Source organism: Primulina tabacum, chromosome 4 (assembly GCF_025594145.1).
Source record: "Primulina tabacum isolate GXHZ01 chromosome 4, ASM2559414v2, whole genome shotgun sequence".
Classification (NCBI taxonomy): Eukaryota; Viridiplantae; Streptophyta; class Magnoliopsida; order Lamiales; family Gesneriaceae; genus Primulina; species Primulina tabacum.
Window position 1 is genome coordinate 523,226 of NC_134553.1, and position 25,581 is coordinate 548,806.

Here is a 25,581-nt window from a genome sequence, read left to right on the forward strand (position 1 = left end):
ACTCCCCACCCTAGTATTTTGCCACCCCCTCTACTTTTCCAACAGAAAGTTTCGAATTTCAGCAGCTCTCTCTCTTAGGTTTTCTCAAGATTTTTCAAAGAACTTCTTCCCCGCATTTCCGGTGTACGTTCTACGCGAGTATCTCCAAGTTTTCGAGCGTAATTACGCAAAGGCACGCCTATATCCCGTTTTTCTCATCATTCACATCAATATATGTTGTTTTGTATGTTTTTACATGAGAAATCTTAGATGAATCATGTCGTGTAAGTTTTATACGATTTTTGATATAAATATCATTTTTTTTGCATGAAACTCGCGTCCTTGTTGTGTTTGTGTAAGGGGCTGCTTATTTACGTTTTTTAAGGGATGTACATGTTGAGATCGAAGGCATCTAGGTGCTGGATTTGGGTTTGGAACGTGTCATGGTAGAGGACCAATCACATTTTTTTTATGTTGGCTCGGTTGGGACTAGATCGAGGGTTAGGAGTGAGCTGCGGTGTAGGGGCTATTCCAAGCCTTGGAATAGACCCTGGTGGGTCTGATTCGTGGCCCATGTAGCTCAAACACCTCTGGTTGTGGTCGAAGCGCCGATCGAGGGAGCTAAACGGAAGGGTGCTCGGCTTTGGGTGATTTCAGGTGTTTCATGGTGAACCAAGGGGTGCGCGTGCTTGGGGCTGAGGGAAGTGGTTAGGTCAGTCCAAGAGGGTCTAGAGGCGGGCTAGGAGTGGTTGGTTCAAGGCTGGTCCGATCTAGTTTGGGCTAGGATCGAGTTCTTGAGGGTAGACATGTCAAAACGGGCTGACGGGGCGGGCCAGCCCGCCACCCACCGCAACTCGCCATTAGGCGGAGCGGGGCGGGAATGGCCAACCTAGCCCAACCCACCTTGGGCTGCTGGTTAGGCGGGACGACCCACTTACTTTTTTTAAGAAAAAAATGCTAATAAATTTAGTAAATCATTACATTTAAAATATATAAAAGAAGTATCTTTTATGAGAAGAAACACGTTAGTTCTGTTGAAATATCCCGAACATCTTAATAAATTGTTTTTTAAATCTAAATTAATAATAATTATTATTATTATAACAATTAAATTATATTTCATGAAACAACTGATTTATGTTTTAAAAAATTAATGTGCAATCGCAATTTGCAAAAAATTACTTGAAAAATATATCATATTGATTTAGTTATTATTATTATTTTATTTTTATTATAGAAAAATAAATCGTGTGTAAAGATGCACAGATACACATGAAACTAATAAATTAAGCAATATGATTGATTATAAACATATTTAAATAACTTAATTCTTAAAAATAATCTGGAATAGAGTATCGATGCATGTGTATATAAAATGAACATGACTGGTACTTAACTAGCATATAAATAATTTCTAGACTGATTTAAATTGATATAAAAAACATAAAAAAACTAGCATATAAATAGCGGAATTTTAATATTAAAACGTAAAACTTAAAAATATAAAATTCTACTCTAATTTGGCGGGCCAGCCCACCCCATTTAGGCCTGACCCGTCTCGGTCCGCAACTCAAACGAGCTCAGCCCATTTGGCCCGCCTCCAAACGGATTGCTATATAGCGGGGCGGGCCGGCCCGACGGGTCTGACTCAATTTGACAAGTCCACTTGAGGGCTAGGCGCATTAGGGTTTGTTAGATGCAAGTGCAGAAATTTCCAGCAAGTGGCAGCCGATTTTAGGGGGTTCAAAACGGCTGGAATTGTGTTGTTTAGGGGCTGGCAGGGTGTGATTAAGTTGTGGTTAAAATTTGAAAAAGTTTGGTTAAGTTTCAGGTTGATTCCGGTTAAAACCAGGACCCCTGTCGAAGTTTTAAAACGAATCTTAAAAGTTATGGAGCGGGCTCGAGGTTACGTCTAAGAAATGATTATAAATATGTTTTAGGTATTTCAAGGAGTTTGGTTGGCTTCGAGTCGAAATTTTAAGATCCAAGGGTAAAATGGTCAATTAGGGTTTCAAGGGACAAAATAATCATTTTGCAGCCGAGTCGAGTTAGCAGTCCTTGCAGCATTCTAATAACAAATTGACATGTTTTAAATGTACATGTAATCACGAACATGACTTTTATGAAAACACAAAAAATACGTTTCATGTTTGATTTTAAGGAAGTTTACGTATATGCATGATTTTTACAAATGATGAATATAATGATATGTTTTGAAGGATGAGAGTTGATTGTGACTAACACGAACACGAATACGAACATGTAAGGCCAAGGCTCAGTGGATGTGTAATATTGTCGCTGATGTCCCCGCTGCCGGGTACCGCAATTATATGTAGATGGATCCATCGATTAGAGGTGATACAAAAGTCACAACTAATGATATGAATTCAAATAAAGAAAATGAAGATGTATATGTTGTTATGATGAGATATTAGATGGACACATTATGCTTTGACATGCTATGTTTAAGTTTAAGTTTTTAAGATCATGAAATGTATGTTAATTACCGCACTTTTAACTGTTGCATGTTTTGTGTATGTACTTGTTATAACGATTCAGGTGTGAATGATGCAGGTGAGCATGATGATATGCAGACTGAGTAGGCGGAGCTGGGTGTGTGCACGTTGATCAGAAGACCTTGCATTTTTTCCGCACTTTATGTTTATGAGTCAGAGTTGATACATTATGTTTTACGTTTCGCATCGTTTTTTCATGTGGAGGATTGGACATGATTTCGAATATTGCACTGAAGTTCTTTTAAAACAGTAATCTAGAGATTTGTTGATATTTAAATGTTTTTATTTAACTGCAATATTTTTATTCAATAGTTGGAAGGCCCTCTTGAAATGCGTGTGTGAGCATTTTTGAATTTAGCTTACCAAAAAATAAAAAAAGAACAATATTTTAATAGTAGACGCGTTGGAGAGTCGTTGCTTGGGCCGTGGGGGAGAGAAGACAAATAATCAATGGTAATTGTCATTGGACCTTGACCTTTGAATTATAAAGAAACCACAATAATAAAACCAACGTGCTCACACATAAAATTACAGTGAATAGTGCAGTTACGCGCAGGGCCAAATCCCGCCACGCGTCTCGTTTCCCCCTGGCAACCTATTTGTCACACTGAAAAAGGCTTCATTATCCCTTGTAAATACGCTTACCTTTTTTCCGTAATTACGCGATATTCGGATTCTCCGCGGATGCACTCCGGAATATACATACAAAAGGAGCTAGAAGAACAGTATATTCTTATCTTGTGGGAGTATGGGGAGGAGGAAGCTGGAGATTAAGCGAATCGAGGACAAAAGTGCCAGGCAGGTGACCTTTTCCAAACGGAGGAATGGCTTGCTCAAAAAAGCCAAGGAGTTATCGGTTTTATGCGACGTTGATGTCGGGGTCATAATCTTCTCCTGCCGGGGAAAGCTTTACCACTACAGTAGCACGAAAAGGTCAGTGATTTTGATTTGTGGTGATTGAAATGGCGCCGTTTCCTTTTCTTTTTCATGTTATATTCGTTTTCCCAACCATGAACTTCAGATCTCGTGTGGTCCGTACGTCGTTTTGCTGCTGTCATGTGGGTTTTGTTTCTTTTCGAAGCCCCAATTATCCGATTACCCAAAATAGAACTTTCGGAAGACCCGATTTAGCAATACCCTCGTCCTTTTCTTTATTAGTTTATTATCCTTGTCCTCATAAAGTATTGATTTACCAAATTCAGCGACCTAAATAATTTTATTATCGCATTTGCGACGTTTGTGCTTATTTTTAAACAATATAATGGTAATTGTTTTGTTTATTGTAACAATGGTTTGCCAGAAGACCTTGAGACGTGCAATTTACCTGCTGCCTTTCTGCTTAGTGGAACAAATAAGCTAAAAATACGTTACCGTTTGAAGTCACCGGAGATTTGTTCTTAGTGGATACCTACCAACAGTTTGAATGTTCTTGTTTTTCCAAGTGTACATTTTTCGTAACTGCATATTCTTCTGGTTCTGATTTGAATCTTGATATTTCCATGTACTTCAACTCTATCATGATTTGTCTTGAGGTCCTAGACTCTAAACTGCAACATTTCATGGGTGGTGTTTTTGTAGTATGTACACCTTTTTCTTCGTTTTTCTCTTTGAAACTACATGTGATTATGCTTTCATTAGTTGTATATGTATCATATATGAATTTAGCAGTATGCAATTAACGAGTAGAGGAGCTGAAACTTAATTAGAAGTCTTCGACCAGTAAAATTTATTGTCCCAACAGTTACTAGCTAGTTCAGAAATCTTTGATAGTATGTTGCCTCACATGAAATATAGTCTCTAGGCGGCACCTCAGCTATCAGCAGTTTCAGGCTATACTCTACTCAGGCTTTTCTGGGGGATGTCAGTTTATTTCGTGTTTAACACACGGACCTTCCACATATTGAATGAAATTAAATCATAGTGTTTGTTAATCTTTATCATGAAAAATGATTACCTCCAAGAACTGTGGAGTCATTTTATATAGACAAACTTAGAATGTTAATTTCAAGCTCATTTGAAAAGTTCTCAGTAACAATTCACATGGGAGTTGATTATTCCAATTTGATGGATTTTAGTTTAAGTCTGTTTCCTTATTCACGAAGCACGTGGAGTAAAAAATCTTGTTTCCTTATGTTAAATTGTACAAGCTTCAAACTATAGCTTCTTAGATCCAAATACTACTGACATGAAAATAGCCTTTAAGGTCATTTGGCTGCTAAGTATTATAAGTTATATAATCACATAAATTTAATACTTTAGGCAATAAATTCACCATGATTAAAAAGAAAAATGATTTTGCAATATATTGAATTATGAGAGGGCCCTGATGATATTTGCTTCCGTGAACTCATTTTTCGTGTAGTAGTTTGGTAATAAAGTGTCCATATATTGTGCAATTAGGCTATCTGTGCATGCAATTTATTTCCTTGCACTAGGGTTTCTAATTGCATAGCTGAATGTTGATAGACTCGACTTAATGATCATGAACTCAATTATGGAAACAAACTACACTTTTGACGAGTTTTTCTTTATTAAGGGCTGTTAAGTTCATAACCTAACTGTTACACCCACACCCACACCCACACCCAAACACACACACAACATTGGACTTTTAATACCCATCACACTTTGGTTGGAAGAAAGCCAATTTCATTCCATCTGTCCGGACCAGCATCATATACTGTTTAACCTTCACTTTTCATTCATCCCTTCAATTTGTGATGATTTTTTAACCTTTATTGTTGTGTATATGCTGTGAGAACTATGCTATGACTTGGATTTGGTATATATGTTTCCTATTCTATTTTCAAAATTGTATTTTTTGAGGTTTCATTTGAGTTCACCTCAATGCTCGATAATGTATTGTCTCTTGGAAGGGTTTAAGTTGAATATTTTTGTAATTACCACGGCCACTTTTATATTGAAACTTAGGTGGTCGAATCGAAATTGCCTAAATGAGATATTTAATTTTCTTGCAAATTTTTGACAACCTGTATTGTTGGCGATCATAGTAGTTAAAGGCGCAAGAAAGGGTCCTGGAGCCTGAGGCACAAGACGCAAGGCAAGACGCGCGCCTCAAGAAGGAAGGCTTTTTACTTATATATATATATCTTGTCACACAATTAAATGGCAAAATTTTAGAACTGAAAAATTAAGTAGTCAAAACAAAATTTCATTAATCACACAATAAAAATTCAATCAATTATCTAAATTCTTCCATTGGCTCGTCACAATCCCAATAAATTTCGGACTTGTATTCTTCTTCTTCATCAGTTTCATAATCAATATCCATTTATTCTCTCTCTTCGTTTGAGATACGTGAAATCGTTCTTTTTAATAGGTTGTTTTGGACGTAGATACCTTGCCTCCTGTGAACAAGACGATACATGAGACGTAAAATCGTATAATTGTTCACCAACCTCGGAAGCATGAGCAACATCACCTCATGTCAAACTAGATTATTTTCCTCTTTATTGTCCAATCCTCCATCAAACATTCATTGCTATCATTGATATCATTAAATGAAATATGATAAATTTTGTCACGCATATTTTATCGACATCTCAATACTCTTTTATATTTAATATAGACAAGATCATTCAGACATTTTTGCACTAGCCTATTTCTTCTTTTTGAATGAAGCTGTAAAAATTTTAAAAGAAAACTTTTATGTATTGTTCATATTATATCAAGTTATAAACGATCAAATATTAAATATTTACAAGCTCAAACACAGTCCAGTTTCGCTCACAACCAGATACACTGCCAATGAATTTGAGAATTCTCAAAGCAAAGTTATGCAATTTTGGGGCCGAACAACCATAAGACAACCACTATTTAACTGTTAAATAAGAAATTCAAAATTTCTAATTACCATAAGAATATTCAAATATCAACTTGTGAGCTTGAAACAAAAAACAATGATTATTATTTCTCGGTCTAATGGTCACAGACAAGGCCAAAATTATGTTTGATTTTATCTTGAATATCATTATCTTCACACTTCTTTTCAATACAGTCGTACAACTCATTCATAACTTATGCATCTTTTTTTATTCGGGGTTCACATAAATTCTTGATTCAAAAAAAAAAAAAAGCTGCACGCAAAGGTCTATAAAGTTGAACCGTCTATCTGTCATCAAAGATTTTGAAAATATTTTGGTACTTCTTTTTGTTGTTGTTGAATGTCAAAGCAATAACTTCTTTAGCTCGATCCATGGCCTCATATATATACCCAATCGCAGGTTTTCTTTCACCATCAACTAAGAGAGACACTTTAACAAGAGTGGGTCACCAACTTTCATGGCATACACAATGTGATTCCAAAATGAAATTATCAATATAATCTATGTTACACGTTTACCTTGTGCTTCCTTTGCAAATCGACTCGTGGTCCAACTTTTCTGAAGTGAACATCTTTATAAAATTAACCTTTTGTTTTTGAAACCGCTTCAATGTCAAAAAACCAGTGGCAAAACGAGTTTTTCCTGTCCTAACCAGATCTCTTGGACTTGTAAATTCTCTGATCATGTTCAAGACTTGTGGTCTATTATATATGTAACTATATATCATCATGTCCTTCTCATAGACCTTCTTCAACACAGGAATCTTAAATAAATCTTCAAACAATAAATCCAAACAATGGGCGGCACATGAGGTCCAATACATGTGTTTGTACTTCAACATCAAAAGTTCACCCTGCATGTTCAAGTTTTATGTTATAATTATATGTAACAAATGTAGCATTAATACTATAAATAAATGAGAATGTATCTAAATTAATACGTGTTCATACTTGTTGAAACAGAGACATTATCTTTAACCACTTGAACAACATTCTTATGACCAATTTGCTCTGTATACTTTACAAGTAAATCATATATCTTCGTTCATGTATGAGAAAATCCGGAACCATCCACAAATTCTAGAAATACAGTCCCTCTTGAACCCTTAAACAAAAAGTTAATCAATGATATACTTTTTCCATCTGTCCATCCATCAGCCATTAAAGTACAACCATATTTTGCATAATCTTTACGGTGCTCTCTCAAAAATATTTCTGTATGCTCAATTTCTTTATTCAAATAAGTTACCATTACTTCATGATAAGTAAGAGGTTTCCAATCATAAGTGTAGCGAGTCACTACTCGACAAAAATCCTTGAAGTTATCATAATTTACGGCATTGAACGGAATGACTGCATAATACATTCATCTAGAAAAAAATTTCACTACACCACCCCTCACTCTTTCTTGATTTTCATCATGTCGTTTTGAATCTTTTGATCATTTTTTATTTTCTTGACTCTCAGTTCAAATTATTGACAAAAAAATAATCTAGTGGACCAATTATCTTTGTACTCTTCCTTGTGAAAATAGGAGGGACAGTGGAACTCTCTATAGAACTTGCAATTGGTTGTTTGCCTTTTCTTGGGATTGGAAAAAACTTATCCTCATCTTCCAAATTTTCAAATGATATGCAACTTCATCGAAATGAGACATCATGTTCATATTTTGCTTTCTTTTTTCTTATTCATAAACTATAATAATTCAGTTCTCACATACTCGGGAAATTTTGGACATGCTTTGGCGTTTCGATGACCTCCAACAAGAAGTTGTTTGAGTCGATAAATTCCTCTATTTAACACTTTTCAACAAAAAACACTTTCCACGACATTAGTGTCTTGGATTGCTCAATTTCATATAAATCCAACCCGGATCTTTTCGATTTTCTGTATTTTCGAACTCGACATTAATACGAAAAAAATATGATTTTGTTTGAACTATGAATGAACCTTTGTGTGCGTATGCGGTTCAAGCCCAGGCGTGGAGGATGCGCCTAGTGGCGAAAGGTGCGACTTGCTCGCCTTTTACAACTATGATGTCGATTAAATTGTATCAAATCATGTTGTCCGTGATTAATCAAAAGTGAGTCAAATTTTTTAATATTTATTATGATTTTGCATAATAGAGCCAAAAAACTTGGTGTCATGGTGTTTATTTGTTTTGTATTTTTTTCTTTATTTTTTAATTCATTATTTCAAAATTGCAGTTTAATCCTTTACTAAATTGTGATAATTTTCATGTACATGTTTTAAAAAAAATCTTTTATTTAATATTTCAATCTCTATATTAATTAGCAGTTCCAAAATAAATTCTATATAATATTTCCATAAATGTGATTCTTTATTCTTTAATTAATTTTTTATTCTTCAATTATAGCCACAATTTCAATCTTAACTTACCCAACCATAAAAATAATGATCATGGTCATTGGGCAAAATGCCTTTTAATCATATTTTCAATCACCTCCGTAATTAATCATACAAATACCTACTTAACAAGTGTTTTTTCACATCATATATTGTCGTGAAATAATCCTATCATAACTCATCCATACATTACCCTATCCATCCAAATAAAAACAACTTAACAATGTTTTTAAACTGTTCAATTATCCTTGATTGACCTATAAGAAACCAAAAATAAAAATCTTGATCATGGTCAAAGGGCAAAATAGTAATTTGGGGTTTAATCATATTTTTAATCACAATTGTAATCAATCAAACAAACAAATTATCATTTATCAAGCGAACACGTTATTGTTTATCAAGTGCTTTTTTGCATCCTGTACTACCGTGAAATGATCACAAGATAACTTATCTATACATTATCATATTCATCCAAGTAAAAACAACTATGTTTGTTAACTGTTTTTCAATTATCCTTGATTGACCTATCTCCACACTACTCGCATAGTTTAATAGCATTCATTCTCGTGGATCCTCTCTCTACACTCCGTTTAAGAAAATAAATAATAATGGTATATGACAAGGTCTTTGAGTTTTGGATGGATCAATCTTGAAATCCTCAATAATCCCTAATTGAACTCTCTTTTCCTTCACTGGTTAATAGTTTGTGTGGAAATATTTGATTGTATTGTAAATAAATATTGTTACTTTACAAAATTGTAAAAATAAATTAGTGGGTAGATTTTGTGGTATCCCTAGAATGATGGGATGGATAGGTATAAATGTTTTCCTTTCCTAAGCGTGTACCTCTATGTTATCTTAGAATACTATGTAGAATTGATTGAGATTAACGAGAATTTTTCTTTTTACTTTTTTCCCATATTTCACATTATGGTACCAGAGCCCTAGATTGTTTCGTGGGTCAATTGGCCTTCAACCGTCATCACATGGGGCTTTTCCTTTTTCAATTTGTTTTTTGAGAACTCTTTTTTCAGTTTCATCCATTTTCATCATCACCAATTCTTTCAAACATGTCTGAAACCAGAGTTACCCATACTCCTCAAATTGAAGACGATAGTTTCCACCATAAAAATGGTTCTGTAGAATATTCAAGCCTTAGATGGTCTCATTTTTTGCTCAAACCTAACTCAGTCATCTTCTTAGAAGTAGCTGAACAAGAGAGATCCAAGATTTAATAATTGGGATGAAGAAGACTACATGATCATATAATAGTTGTGTGCTTCAATGAATCCTAAAATAACTAATATTTGTATGTTCAACCACTGCCAAAGCTTTCTACAACTCCAATAGGTGAATGTACTTGAAATCTCAAGATGCATCTTGAGTTACTGAAGTTAGTGTCAAGGCTAGTGCAATCTAACAAGAGACAAAACTATGATCGAGTGTGCCGACTCTTTTAAGAATTTATGGTAAGATACCAAGTTATTGCAAGGCATGGGATATTGCATATTTTCATTGCGATTTTAGCGAATTTGAAAAATATATAATGATTTATAGGGTCCCTGTGTGATATATAATTGGGGTTCATGATTCGTTATTCCACTAATAGATGATTGTTCGAGTCACTTCTTACTCGAGACAAATGAGACGTTCCCAATTTTCATTCCAAGGTTCAAAACCAATTTGGAGTAACAGTGCTCGAGATTATTTTTGTCTAGTTTTATCTCCTTATTTCAACAGAAAATCATCATGTGTAAGAACACCCCTACAAAACGGGGTTTTCGATTATTTAACTCTACCCAAGCAGTAGTATTACATGTTGATGTTCGTAAAACCCATTAGGTGAGGTCGTTCTTATTGCTAGATATATTATTGATAGTTTGTCTTTTAAGAATATTGAATCTCTAAACAATGCATCTACTTGCAAATTTTATCCACTCATTTGAACTTCTAATAGCCTTTCACCTAAAATGTTTTGGTGTATTTCCTTTGTTTGTGCATTTCTTTAAAATAGAAGAAAATTGGATCCTCAAGCGTGTAGGTGTCTTCAACTGTAGTTCTTCCACCAAAAGGGATACACATGCTACAATCCCTTTTTTTTTAAAAAAAAACTTTCTATAATAATGTCACTTTCGATGAAACATATCCTTATTTCACAGAGTCTATCGTAATGGAGAGACGTCAATGGAAGATAAGAACCTTGGCTTCGCACTTCTTCATCATCATCATAATAGCACATTCTCGCTAGTTGCGGGGTCGGATACATGGATAATAGTTCTCTAAACTAAACGATTTTCCCAAATATCATATCTGAAACCAAGATATAAGATATTCTCATTAACCACTTTTTTCCAAGTTTTCAATGGCCTCCCATTCTTCTTCTTGGAAGTCAATATATGATGCGTCGGATTGGGGTCATGTTTGGTCTCCTATTCACATGAGGAAATATCTCATAATCATTTCATTCTTAATTTTATCCTCGCATCATCATTTTATCATATGTAGTCCTACAGTGGCTCAACACTTCTAGTCGTAAAGCATAGCTGGTCGAACAATATTCTTATAACATTTTCCTTTCAATCTCGCAAGCATCCTTCTATCGCATAAAACTTCTAATGTCATCCTCTATTTCATCCATGCTGCTTTAATCATATGATCTATATCTTTTCTAAGTCCTCAACCTTTTGGATAATAGAAAATAACGAAAAGCTTCACACTATGGGACTTCTCGACCATCAATCACAATTGGACAATCACTTCGTCTAGATTCAGGACCAAAGTTATTAGCTAAATATTCTTTTTTCGTGCAACTAATTCTAAAACCTTTACTCGTGCTACACGCCATAAATCTAATTTTTTTTAACACCTTCTCGTCTATTTGGACAATATCATTTGCAAACAACACATACCAAGGTACCTCGTCGTGAATATGTCCCGTCAGCTCATCCATAACCAAAGCAAAGAGGTAAGGGCTTAAAGTCGGTCCTTGATGAAATCTTACTGCCACTAGAAATTCACATGACATCCCTGCATACGTATCTTTAATGACCACGATGTAGCATTGAGGCACATGCTTCTTTTTGAGCCAGATTAATTATCTAGGCATTCTATTATAGGCTTTCTCTCAGTCGATAATATCATATGCAAACTTTTTTGTTCTCTATATTCTGTATCATTTGTCTAATCAAGAAAGTAGCTTCCATTGTAGACCAACCCGGCATAAAATGAATTTGGTTCTCTGATACAATAGTGATACTCTTAAGTCTCCGCTCCATCACTCGCTCCCATAACTTTAGCGTATGGCTCATAAGCTTAATCACTATATAGTTTGAACAGTCTTACATATCTCTTTTATTCTTATAAATTGGTACTGCAATATTATGTCTCCAAGATTCTGACATTTTCATAGTATCTAGAATCCTATTAAAGAGCCTAGTTAGTCAATGGATCCCAACTTCCCGTAGAAAATTTCATACCTCAATTGGGATCTCATCCGATCCAACTGCCTTCCCCGGTTTCATCCTCTTAGCTCTACGATTGAACACTGGATGTCTTACTTCCCGCATCTCATGTCAACCCACGCTCAAATTCTCTGCATTTGTCTTATTGAGTAAGTTCTTAAAGCAATCTATCTACCTATCTAGGAAAGCTTTATGTTGCATTAAAACTCTACCATGTTCATGCTTGATACACCTAACATGACTCAAGGATTTAGTGTTTTGATTCTTGGCATTCGCTATCTTAAAAATATATTTCTTCCCTTCTTTTGTACCTAGCCTATCATACAAATCATTATAAGATCTTTTCTTAGCATCTCTTACTGCTCTAGTACTGAGTCTCTTGGCTTGTTTATATAGATCATATGATCCTTGGTCTCTAGATTCTTACCAGTTCTTGAACCTTATTATTTTTTCCCTAATGGCATGTTGCAACTCATTGTTTAACCACCATGTCTCCTTGTCGTGTTGTCCCTTCCCTTTAGCCTCTCCAAGTACTTCCCTTTCCCGACTCCTTATATGGTTAGCCATGAGTTCAAATAACTTAGATGTATCGGTCTTATCCTTCCTCCTTACATCCTTCGAGGACTTACTGACTATCTGAAATCTTATTCCTGAGAGTTTGACATACATCTCCCTTCATGGTCCACCATTTGATTCTCGGCCTAATCTAACCTTTGTTTACTCTGCTTTTACTCTTAAGGCAATGATCGTCGAGCATTCTCCTGGTATGATCTTACGATTTTTACAACTAATTAGGTCTTGTCTCCTTACAAGAAAGTAATCAATTTAACTTATATTATGCAGACTCCTAAAAGTTACTAAATGATTTTCCCTCTTCTTATATAAAGTGTTTACTATCCCAAGATCACCAGCTAAGGAAAAGTCTAGAATAGACTGTGTTATTTTAAACCCCAAAGCCTTGACCTCCATGGACCTTCTTGTACCCAACTCTATCCTTACCTACTTGGCCATCTAAATCTCCGCCTAAGAAGATATTTTCTTCACAGGGGATTATACTAACTACATCTCCTAGAGAGTCTCAGAATTTCTTCTTAGTCATCATCTAATCTCACTTGTGGTGCCTACACACTAATGATATGTACGATCTCATCTTATCTCCAAACCTCCTAACCGCTTTGATTTCATTCCGGTTTTTAACTGTACCGAACTGTCGATTTCGGTTCCGATGAAAGGTGAAACTGGAGCCAAACCACTTTGATTTCGTTTTGTGAACTAAAATTTATTCTTTTCAGCAAACCCAAAGCAAGACTAATTATATAATTGAACATACCTATGTTTATTACAAGATCTGAAAATTTAAGATGAATTTACGGTTTCAACATAATGGAAATATGGAAAATTACAAATTGGGTTTGCTAAATAAAACATAAACACCACCTATAGCTATTCACCATCAAAGCAAGACTAATTGCTTAAAATACTCTCAGAAGCTGAATTCAGGCTAGAATGATAGAATTTGTAGGGAAAAAAACATTTATCGTTGTGGTTGTGCAAGCACATTTTAAATAGAATCGATAAGAAGGTAATGTTGTTATATCCCGACATTCATCTTTAATTAAATTGAATGAACATTGTGACGAAAAACTACCTCGCCGATGTATTTTACTCTTTCGAAGTGAGAAAGGGCCGGATTCATTAGTTTAATGGGCTTTCAATGAAGATTAACTTTTGTTGCACTATAGTTTTATTTTACCAGGCCCCTTGAGTACAATGAATGTCATGCGAGTAACCAACAACCTTAACGTACTGATTTTGAGGAACTTGCTCATCTTATTCAAAGAATCACATTTTGTTAATATCTGCGTCATTTGATCTTATAGACCATAGAAGTGCAAATTTTGATTTCAGAAATAGATTTTACTTAATTTGTGCTACATAATCTGATAAACACAATTTATACATAAGGATTTAACAATTTATGGGACTGAATCTTGTCGTTTTATCAAAAGATATAGCTGCTGATAGTAGTGTCACGACAATCCCCTTTTGGAAAACTGTTGTAATTTGTAGCTCGTTCAAACCATACATGCGACCTTATCTCCAGTTTGTATCAGAAGCGAGCTTGCACTTTTACGGGAAGTTATAACTGGTAATACTAATGCAACTTAAATATTTTAAGCATTTCATTACTATCACTTCAATAGCTCTATCTGTAGATGCCAATGGTTATTCCATGATATGGTGGATTAAATCTGGATCATGGTTTATAAGAAAATCACGTCGTTTTTTGTTGCTTAAGCACCCAAGCACAAGGCCATGTGCTTCACGCTCATGGTGGTTTTTGGGATGCTTTTATTGTTTTCAAATTTAAATTAATTAAAGTTTAAAAAGGAAGACTTGGTCGATCCCTTAATGATATTTTAATAAAATTATATTTAATCACAACAATGCAACTTCTCTTTTATACCCGCAGCAATTGAAGGCCGTTTTGACCACGCTGCCACCAAGAATAATTGTTACTTCCATGACAATCTCTTGATAATAACTACTCCAATTTGCATATCGTGATCAAATATGTAGCAATATAACTTTTTAAAATTATATAATAATTATAAACACCATGTTTGGATGACTCTAACTGTAGAGGACATCTAGTGCTTCCCAATAATTGTGTTCCTTGCAATTAATGGGGAAGAGACACGGATCCTTGAATTTATTATCAATTGTAGGATTGTGCTCTTGCCGTTGCACCAAAAGTTATTTTTGGTAACAGTGGAACTCAAAATTTAAACTGTGTAACATCCTAAACACCATGTATCACCGCTCTCCCAACAGGACAATTATTGCTTCTTAACAGTGTATTTGGAACTCAATCATGATTTATTTAAACCTAAAGGTTGTCCTTTGTTGCTCAAACACAAGACCGGGGCCATCCGGTGAGGTCAATCCAGACTTTGCAAAGGACCTAGTTCATACTTCTTTAAACAAGATAACTTGGGTGGTTGGAGGCCTAGATCTATTGATCCTAAAGCAACTTCTTTAGTGACTTGTGTTTTAGTCCTAAAAACAGACCCAAGTAAATTCATTAGTTCATCTTCCATCTACTATGAAAAATGGACACTTGAGCAAAAGTTTCATAGTGAACATTTGAGCAAAGTTTTATAGTGGAACCTAGATTAGCAACACCGCTTCACCCTCATCCTCAAAGGTGGTTCTTGTAATTTTTTTTACTGACTTCTTTTTTATTCACATTTATTGGCAATATTATGCTATTAAAGAAATATGTCAACTCTCAAAATGATTATGATACAATTAATGTCATCTGTACTCAGGACACAAGACTATAAACAAGTTATTCCACAACCAGGTTTGATTGATTTGTCAAATTGCTCATGTTACTTGAACAAGTGCGTGAGTGTGATTAAATATATTGAGGAATAATTCTATTGAAAACTAGTTGTATTTTGTTGTTTAACCTACTGCAATATCTTCTTGCTACCTAAAACAAATATCCACAAAATGTTGATGAAATCTTGAGCTTAACAACCCATTGTATATTTGTTCAATTATATTTTTGACTTCTTGTTCAAGTTGCGACACCACTTAGAAATAATTTTCTCCTTGATTTTATCAAAGTTTTCAGCTCGAATGGACAAACTAAGGATTCGAAGGTACCAGTCTTTAAAGAAACTCAAAATGGGAAACTATGGTTTCACTAGATTAACATTTTGTGGTTTTTATGTCATGTTCTTGAAGGGGACACTGGAACAATTGTCATGCAATAACATATTTTAGAGGATTCTTTGCTGAATACATTTTTTTGTGACAGCTTGATCCTATCTTTGTGAGTGCGGATGTCTTCTTGAAACAGATGCTAGTACAAGTGTTTTGCAACTACCTATTTTAAACAATTTATTGTAATGGTGTGAAACACATTTACTTTGCAACAGGGTGATAACTATGACCTACTTCATAGAAGCTACATTAGAAACACCTTGATGTATAGAAGCTACATTAGAAACACCTATATTTCTAACATAATGTTTCCAGCAATATTATTATTGGTATTAAATTGAGATCACATGTTATTTTCTGCATTGGAATCAAGCTGTGAAACATAATTCGCTTAAATCTAGTAATTGAAATCACGTACAAGTTGTTAGAGCATCTCAAACGGAACTAGAGAAGTGCATTTAAAGTGTGATGATGGATATCTGAAACTTATCAAAGTTTTCTTGCGAGGTGTTGGTAATCTAGTTGCGCTAAAGATGCTGAAGTTTCATGTTAGAGTTTTTTTAGAGTTAATTAATAATTGAACTTTAGAAGGTTAATGCATCTAACGATTATTATGCGTCAAAAATTCAATTATTGTTTCAAGGACAAATGCACCCTAAGGTCCCATTTCATACTTTCAACCGAGTAGGCTACCTTATTGGTTGGTTCTAGCGTAGATCTTAGTTTTCCACATGGCTTCATTTATATAATTTCTTTTAGAACCAAGTCTTTAAAATGTAGAACACAATTTAGCATCGAATACAAATTTATTTGAGACGGAAAAAATGGGCATCTGAAAACAAGACATTTGCCTGGGATTGTTAGTAAGATGGAAAGAGTGTTTGAAATTTAAATAAAAATGTATCGTCCGATTCTTGAATTTATTTGAGATGGATATGCCTGATATTGTTAATAATATGGAGAAAATGTTTGAAATTTAAGTAAAAAAGTATTGACTATTTCAAGAATCAATGCAGCATTTTGAATGCATTTCATATATTTTGGCTCAAAGCTTTTTTAATGTTTTCATAAGAAAAACGTCTTGGTCCTTTACTCTCAACTAGTTAATCAGTGGAGTTGGTCAATGAAGTGCAATCTAAAGGGCAAAGTTAATTTTTCACATCCTCGTGTTTTGTGAGAAACTATACTAGAAGGTAATGTTCTTCAAAAGGGACATGACATGTTGATATACCTGTATATTTCCTTTTTGATATCTTAACTCTCAAGTTACATAAGATTGAGTGACACTTAATGTTTGATATGCTAAGGTGCTTCGTGGTTTAGCAGAATCCGGATCCTGAAAGTTAGTATAGCATGCTAAGGTGCTTTGTGGTTTAGCACAATCTGAAATTCCGGATCCTGAAAGTTAGGTCAATCAGTCTTGAAGTATAAATATTGGGCACTTAATCTTCTATTAGTGTAGCATGCTAAGGTGCTTTGTACTTTAGAACTAACAGGATCCTGAAAGTTAGGTCAATCAGTGAATCTCATTTATTGTACGATGCATAGACTGACATATGATAGGTCAATCAGTGAATCTCATTTATTGTAAAATGCATAGACTGACATATGATACGTTTTTATTTTCTGACAATTATTCTGTTCTTAGTTCATCTCTGTGTTCTGATAACTGTGCCTGGTTTACATCCTTGAATTAGGTAACATTCCTAGATACATTCATCTGCTCTGGTTTTGTATACTTGATTGGTTTTTAAGATGATTACAATAAAATGTTTTCAGCTTACATATATTAGAATGCGGTATTGTCTAGGTTATACATTTGTGAATTTGAGTAAGGTCTTGTGATGTATTAATCTGCCCTGGTTTTGTATCCTTGATTGGAACTTTTAAGAAAATTAATAGTGTGGTTCTAGCACATCAGCTGGATCAGAGCCGTGCAAGCTATCTGGGCCTCTTAGTGTGAGTTAGCTTTGTTGAGAGCTTTTAAAAAAAATTAGATGTCTACGGTCTTGTGTTATTCTAATGAGCCATAAGCTATTCCCGTTACTCTTAGAAATTGAAATGGCTTACTTAATTTGATTTGTAATACCTATGTTATTCTTATGAGTCACAAGCCATCTCGTTTCTCTTAGAAATTCAAATGGCTTACTTCATTTTATCTATGATACTTATCCACCGGGAGGAGGGAACTAGAAGTTAAGGTAAATAGTGTTCATTGTTCTGATGATAAAATTGTATGGTAACATGAGGTAACCAAAAATAATCGATTACTTGTGCCCTTCTAAAGTATGAAATATAACATAATCTGAAAAGCGGAAAATTGCACGAAAAAGAAAATATATGCATAGTGGGCAAAACATAGAAGTCTACATGCAAAAAGCTCAGGCATTCAAATAATTCTCATTTTCAATTTCACATTGTTCCTTCTTCATTGGTTAAAAAAAACTTATTATTGTTTACCTCATCATTTGCGAAACTTGTACATTTTTTTTTTAAATTCCCGGCCATAGTTGTCAATAGCCCCCGCAGCCCTCGCTAGCATGGCCAAATGACACCACATCGCTACGCGCCATGGACTTTGCAATAGCGCTAGCTATCCTCGCTATTGGCACTATAGCGACAATCGCGATAGCTGAAAGATCTCGCTATTGGCACTATAGCGACAATCGCGATAGCTGAAAGAGCGCCGCTATTGCAAAGGGAATCTCATGCTTATTTTCTGTCCTTTTTTTTGTTTCTAATTTTGGTTTTTTTGGCATGTACTTAGTTAGGTGTTTGCTAGAAATTATATTTTTCTGCATTTCTTGCTTTATTTTTGTATCTTCTATGATATTTCAATGAAAAAACTTAAAATAATTTCAGGTTTTAGTATTTTACATTAAAGTTGATGGAATATTATGTTGGATATTAAGATTTTTGAATTGATATTACTATATGCTATATATTATATATTTATATACTTGTAGCGCTTTCCTTTCAAATAACCCTCGCTAAGCTATTCGATATACGCTATAGCCATGGACAACCTTTGCGCTACGGGGTGTTATGCACGATTGACAACTAGGTTCCCGGCTCTTGTGCAACTTCAAACTGATGTCTAAGAAAGGATAGCCCGGTTTGTATAGGTGTCTGACCCTCGCGGAGTCTTTTTTTGTAAGGATTTTATTTTATATCTTGAACTATACTTTTCTGATAGGAGAAATAGGTCATGTTTGAGATTTTCCAAACTGAAGTCATGAGTTTCTGAAAGCCATGATCATGGTACCTGAGATGGCTACTTGAAAACATTTTCCCTATCATTAGTACGTCAAATTTATGTGTTAGCTTGAGTTTAAACTGTATGATGATTCTCATATATAGTTGTTCCAAGTAGATTTTAATCCACCCGAAACGTTGTGTATTATATCATTTTTGCTTGCATTAATTCACCTCCTGAATGCTCTATTCACCTCCTTGGTTAATGTGCCTCGTAATTAATTTCTATAGACGAGTATCTCATGGGACTAGAACTAATCTTGGTTATTTATCCAGCCTTACGGAAATCCTGCAGTCGTATCACAGTCGTGCTGAGAAGGAACCAATTTCATCTACAGGAGTTAGTGATAAACAGGTGCGAATAAAAATGCACTTCGCGAAGAGGACATCAACCCTGTCGTGTGTCCTATGTATGATAGCACCATGCACAAAATACATTTGTGTATTTTGTTTGAAGTGAATCTCCTGATAACCTTTACTATTTTCCGACATAAGGAATTTTGACGCTATTTGACTGTTTTTATACAGAAGGACTACATTGGGTTCTTTTAGATACACAGTAAAGGCAGAATGTGTCCCTGGAATTCTTGGTAACATTTAAAGTTCAACTTGTTTGACCATGGACTATACATCATCGAATATTCCATCCATGACAAGTAACATTTTGTATTACTCAAACTACCCTTGCTACCCTCAAAAAATATTGCCACTGACAATAGAACGTCCACTATAGCAATGCCAGTGTCATGACTTCTCCCTTTCTTTTCTGGATCTCTCATCTATCACCAGACTCTAAATCAGAATATTAGACTGAATATTTGATATGTCTTTTATTTTGTCAATAATCATTGTTCCGTAATCACTTCAAGAATGATAAGCAATAAACACTTTACAAATTTAACTCATGAACCATGCATCTGACTTTATTTAACTAGTAGTTGTATAAACTACTAAGGTAAAACCAATAAATGCATGGCTCTTCTTCTTGAGCTTTCAAGAGGAGTGGTCCCCTCTTTTTAAATTAAGCTTAAAGTTTTAAAGATAATGGATGTTGGCATGTTTGCATTGCAGGAGCAGTGCTCTAAATTTACAGGTTTCCTCACTAGTGGAGAGCTCCTTCAAATTGTGGAAAGGCAGTCATTTTATTCCTCTGCACATTTTCTTAATGTTCATAGACCCGTTGACTTGTTTTATACATGATGTTTGACTTCTCACAGGGAACTTGGGGAGCCATGCATTGATAAGCTTAGTGTGACTGACCTTGTGAATCTGGAGACTCAACTTCAAGCTGCACTTATACGAGCAAGATCGACAAAGGTTCACCTTTCACATTGTAGATTTTACTTACTATAGCATCTGCAAACATCATAATTTCCTTTTTCTGCTCCACATTGATTACTTTTTTAGTCAGTTTTACTACTTGTTTTCATCTCTCTATTTTACTTGTGAGATGAAATATCATAAATAAGATTAGAGTTTCTGGGTCAACCAGGTAGGGTGATGCAACACAAGTTTAAGGTTTTGGTTTTATATTTTCGACAAAGGTTTACCTTTCAAATTGAAGTTTTACTATAGCATCTGCAAACATTACAGTTTCCTTTTTCCAATCAATATTGATTACGTTTTTTGCAATTTTTACTACTTGTTTTCATTTCTCTTTTTTACTTGTGAGATGAAATATCATAAATAGGATTAAAGTTTGGGGTTCAACTAGGTAGGTTGATGCCACACAAGTTTAATGTTTTAGTTATATTTTCAAGAATTTTATGTCTTTAAAGTGCATTAGATTTAAAATCTTTGTATTCTACCACGACATGGTAGTAATCTAATTTCCTTAGGATTAGTATATCATGCATTCTGTTTTTTGAGGGATAGTATTTTATGTATTCTGATTACATAAGAACTCTTGGTATTCTAAGAGTTGAGCAACATTAATATGTAACTTTCTTTAGCTACATCAGTGTTCTAAATGGTGGTCGAGACGGCCGCTTAGGCACCGCCTATGCATGAGGCGGGTGTTTTAGGCGGCCCAAGCTATACGGCGTTGGGGAGGTGGGTCGTGGCGGGTTGAGGCGGCTTGAGGCGGGTCGAGGCGGTTTGAGGCAACGAGCAGGGCGGTCGAGGCGGGGCAAGGCGGCGACTAGGCGGGCAAGGCGGCGAGCATGCGGGCAAGGCGGCGAGCATGCGGGCGAGTCAGTCAAAATTTTTAAGTTGTAGTTAACAATTTTAAAAACGTAGTCAACAATTTTAAAAACCTAGTCAAAGTTAACTAATTTTAAATATCAAAACCTTAACATACCTCACTTTCTTTATTTTATTTTTGGTTTTCACTCTCAACTCTCAAGTCTCAACCACCACACACAATCTGCTGCCCGTCGCATTTTATTAATTGCACATTATCTAGATGATATTATATTTTGTGTTTAACATTATTTAAATGCACATTTTACATAAAAATATGACTATTTGTGATTATATTGCATGATTATCTATGATTATCTAAAAAAAAAAATAATTAAAACCGCCTAGGCACTGCCTGGGGACCGCCGAGGCGGTTGGAGGTCACCGACCGTCCCGCCACCGCCTCCCGCCATTTACAACCTTGAGCTACATTAATATATAACTTTCTTTAACTAACCGCATGATCCAAAGCTTGTTTGATTAAGGTAAATTTTTAAGAATGAAATTTTGTGTAAGATTACTTGCCTAGTTCTCCCATGAAACTAGTGGCTTACAAGTAGATTATAGGCAATTCCTATACCAAAAAAATCAAAATTGTTGGCAAGAAATTGCATGGTGGATAAGTACAAGGAGGATTCTTATTGATTGAATGCTCGAGTCGATTTGTATGAGACGGAGGATCACTTAATTGTTCGTTATATTGGAGGTTTATAGTTGATTATTATTCAATTCCGACTGCTACTTCAAGGAGTTTGGACCGTGACGAACGTTGTTGATGTGGCGATGAAAGTGGAAAATAAAGTCAATGGATCCACTATGAGACCTCCTTATTGACTATCAACTTAGGAGGCTTTGTCCACTCCAAAGATCCAAAGGGACCTACAACTTTTCTTAGCAACGAAGACCCTGGTAATGACACCCATTCGACACAAAATCTAATGCCTAATCAGAATGGAACTTCAGCTCCTATTCGATCTAATACTCTGGATCGAAATCAGCAACCACAACGAATCAATAATGACCCTTATGCATGTCCTGCTCTTGGGAAATGTTTTTTGTTGCTACCAACTGGGTCATCTATCAAATAATTTTTCACAGTCTCAATTATGTAGAAGATAGTGGTGACAATGAGACAGTCTCTTAATTATGCAGAAGACAGTCATATCTTAAGAAGATATTTATGAGTGGTTCCGAATTGATGTGGGCAGAGTGGAAGAATGTATTGTTCAACGTTTCTTACTAACCCGTGAGTGTTTCCAAAGTTTTGACAAAGACGCTTAATTTTCGCTAAGGGCTGGAAGTTTTTGAGAGGCTTCATTGTTAATTGGTTAATTTTATAAGAATGAGCTTTTATATGATATGGTGGATATGGATGTTTGTCATTTCCCATTGGGAAGGCCGTGGCATTATGATGCTTTTGTCTTTTGGCGGTTCGATGATAAGATTGTCTTGATGCTACAATCTCAATTGTTCAACATCAATTAGTTACTAAGAAAGATAAACCGGTGTTTTATCAACTTAACTTACTTTGCTGCAGCGAGATTTTTAATGAGGGAAGTTTGGTGATGCAGTGTTTATGCAAGAACAGATTTCTAGCCGGCAAGTGCAGTAAGCTGAAGAACAAGAAAATTGGTCATTAGAACTAATATTAGTACTCTGTTTAGTATCTTGGTTGTATTAAAAATACATTCGTGCGAGACTTGGTGACCAGCAATTTTTTAATTTGTTGTCTTTGTCCAACTTTCTAAAATTTTATTGCTTGTTATGACTTTTTTCTCGTCTCTCCTCTTTTTATTATTCATTTAGTTATATAGCATAAATTGGCACAGTATCTTCACACACATATATAATATATATACGCAGACCATTAAATGTGTTGATAATCATTTATTTAATTCACGCAGACCCGTTTGATGCTGGATTCGATATCAAGTCTTAATGAACAGGTATTCTGCCATCTATTTTCCATTCCATCACTGTTTGTAGGACTTCGCCACTAAATATTCTACTTTAAGAGTTCAAAAACTCTAGTCACAAACTAGATGAGTGATCCTCGTATTAGCTTTCTTGATTCAGAAGCAGATATTCTTCACCTTGTTACCATAGACTCAAATCCCTTCTCCTGGCATACAAACTTTCTTCTCAACTATAATCCGCTTAATTGGAAGTTTTTGGATGGCAGCGTTATAGTTATTTTAGTCAATTAACAAGAAAACCAGACAAGCTTCATCTAGTTTGACTTCCTAGTAATTTTGTCTCCTAACTTGAGCTCATCTCCTGCAGCAGTCATTTGAGAACCCATATCTAGAGATTCTATCCATGAAACGCCTATCTAAATGCTGTAAAACACTTCACCGTCCTGCTAAATTGCTTATAGCTTTCATTAGCACTGTATCTGAAGCTCGTCGATTATAATCTTGAGCCATTCAAATTAAAGCTCCTCCAGTTGGCGCAAGTATAATGTTCGTCTAAAATGACTTGACTGGAGCATTCAGAGATGAAGTTCATGGTTTGAATTCAATGAACCCCGCGTCTCGAACAAAATTTACACATATAAAAGATACACGAGAAAAATATATATAACAGATGAAAGTATTTGTGTTGCTACTTACCTGGTCCCCCCTGTATGAGCAGGAAAAGATGCTGGCTGAAGATAATAAGCAGATGGAGGAAAAGGTGATATGAGCCCGAGACTTGCCATGGCTTTATCAATGCATTTTATTTGAATGAACAAGAGATTAGTTTTGGACATAAAATACAAACAGAAGAGCAAAATAACATAACCTTGGAATCCATTTTATGTACAGATTGTTGGAACTAAGAACAGCAATGCAATGAAGATGATAGATCTCAACGTGGTTGCTGACAGCCAAACAACGGGAGCACAACAGCATCATTTGGTTGGGTTCCTCTAAGATCGAGCAAGCCTCCGACATTTCGTTATCCGGTGTGGAGACATTATGTGATGTTGTATTTATTAAATACATAATAAATACGCAGCAGAAGTATTCAGTTGTTCGATTGATGACTCGAGTGGTTTCGTGTTTATATAGTTGCTTCACGGTGAAGACACCCCCCCTCATTGGTGGAGCCGGAGGAGTCCTCGGAAGGGTACGTTGATAGATCATACACTTCTCTCGTTTTATCCCGTTCTAATCAATCATTAATTTTTTTTTAAAAAAAAAAACAATTATATGTCGATTATTTCAATTTTTTTTTAAAAAAAATGATTGACAAAATCTATTTTCTTAAATATATCCGTTTTAATTTTTAAATAATAAAGTAATAGGTTGCCAATTAAAAACATCCAACGTCGGGAATTAAAGAGTATGGCGGTGAGGGTAGAAACCCACCAATCAGAACTTCTATTTTTTAAATGATTAATTAGTGAAGAGTATAATTTTTAATATTATTTTGGTGTAATAATATATTATATGTACACATGATTGGGTCTGAATGCTGGTTTTAGAAAATCTAATATTTCTTCTACTTTCTTAGTTTACACGTTCAGCTGTTGTACGTAAACTTTCTGTTTTCAATAATAATAATAATAAAATGAGAAATTTTAATTTAAGAGCTAAAGGATGACATGAAATGGGCGACCACCGTTCACTTTGTTTCTGCTGATGCTTCGATTTTCTTGTTTTTTTACATCATAATAATATTTTAATGTTGATTGTATAGGCGAATGAATGAAATGTCGTGTTTTCTTGATGGTACTTTTACTTTTATAAAAATAAAATATATATATATAATAATCTAATTAATACTAGGGCGTGTTGGGTCATTAAAATATTTAAGCTCTCTATTATTTTATTTGAGTTGAAATGAATATGATTTTTTTAAGGGTAAATTGGAGATAAATAGTTAAATTAAATTTTAACTTTATCCTTAACTCTGTGTACCTAAAAAGTTCTCTTTAAACTCCTTAATATAATAAAAAAGACAAAAATACTCATATATGCGTAAAATTTAAAATTATTTCAAACATATAAAATTATTATTATGTAATTAAATTTTGAAAAGGTGAATTTACTCAAATAACATGAATCTGAACCCATGTTCGTAGATTAATTATTTATAGTATTTATTCCAAAATTTTGGAATATTTGAAACATGAAGATTTAATTAAGATTAGATATCAAGAAAATAGGGGAACTTATCAGAGTTATAAGATAAACTCATGATTCAAAATAACAGATTCTTACAAAAGTACCAGATTCCTCTAAAATTTTCGAAGATT

At 34.7% G+C, this 25,581-nt stretch overlaps 1 protein-coding gene and 1 long non-coding RNA gene across 3 annotated transcripts; one reads left to right on the forward strand and one right to left on the reverse strand.

Annotated features, from left to right (window-relative positions):
• The first annotated feature begins 3,024 nt into the window (after positions 1–3,024).
• On the forward strand, positions 3,025–24,840 carry LOC142542122 (agamous-like MADS-box protein AGL27). Of its 2 annotated transcripts, XM_075648575.1 has the most exons (8): positions 3,025–3,428; positions 19,434–19,512; positions 20,229–20,290; positions 20,375–20,474; positions 23,243–23,284; positions 23,973–24,014; positions 24,146–24,285; positions 24,392–24,840. In XM_075648575.1, the coding sequence occupies exons 1-7, from the start codon at positions 3,244–3,246 to the stop codon at positions 24,251–24,253; spliced, it is 618 nt and encodes a 205-aa protein (XP_075504690.1). In that variant the 5' UTR covers positions 3,025–3,243; the 3' UTR covers positions 24,254–24,285; positions 24,392–24,840. The 2 variants fall into 2 exon arrangements, with proteins under 2 accessions (XP_075504690.1, XP_075504689.1); XM_075648574.1 differs by having other exon boundaries at positions 24,146–24,406.
• On the reverse strand, positions 5,560–24,135 carry LOC142542123 (uncharacterized). Its single transcript, XR_012819472.1, has 2 exons — positions 23,951–24,135; positions 5,560–7,193 (listed from the first exon to the last, which is right to left on the reverse strand). It is a non-coding gene; the product is annotated as an uncharacterized LOC142542123 (long non-coding RNA).
• Positions 24,841–25,581: the final 741 nt, after the last annotated feature.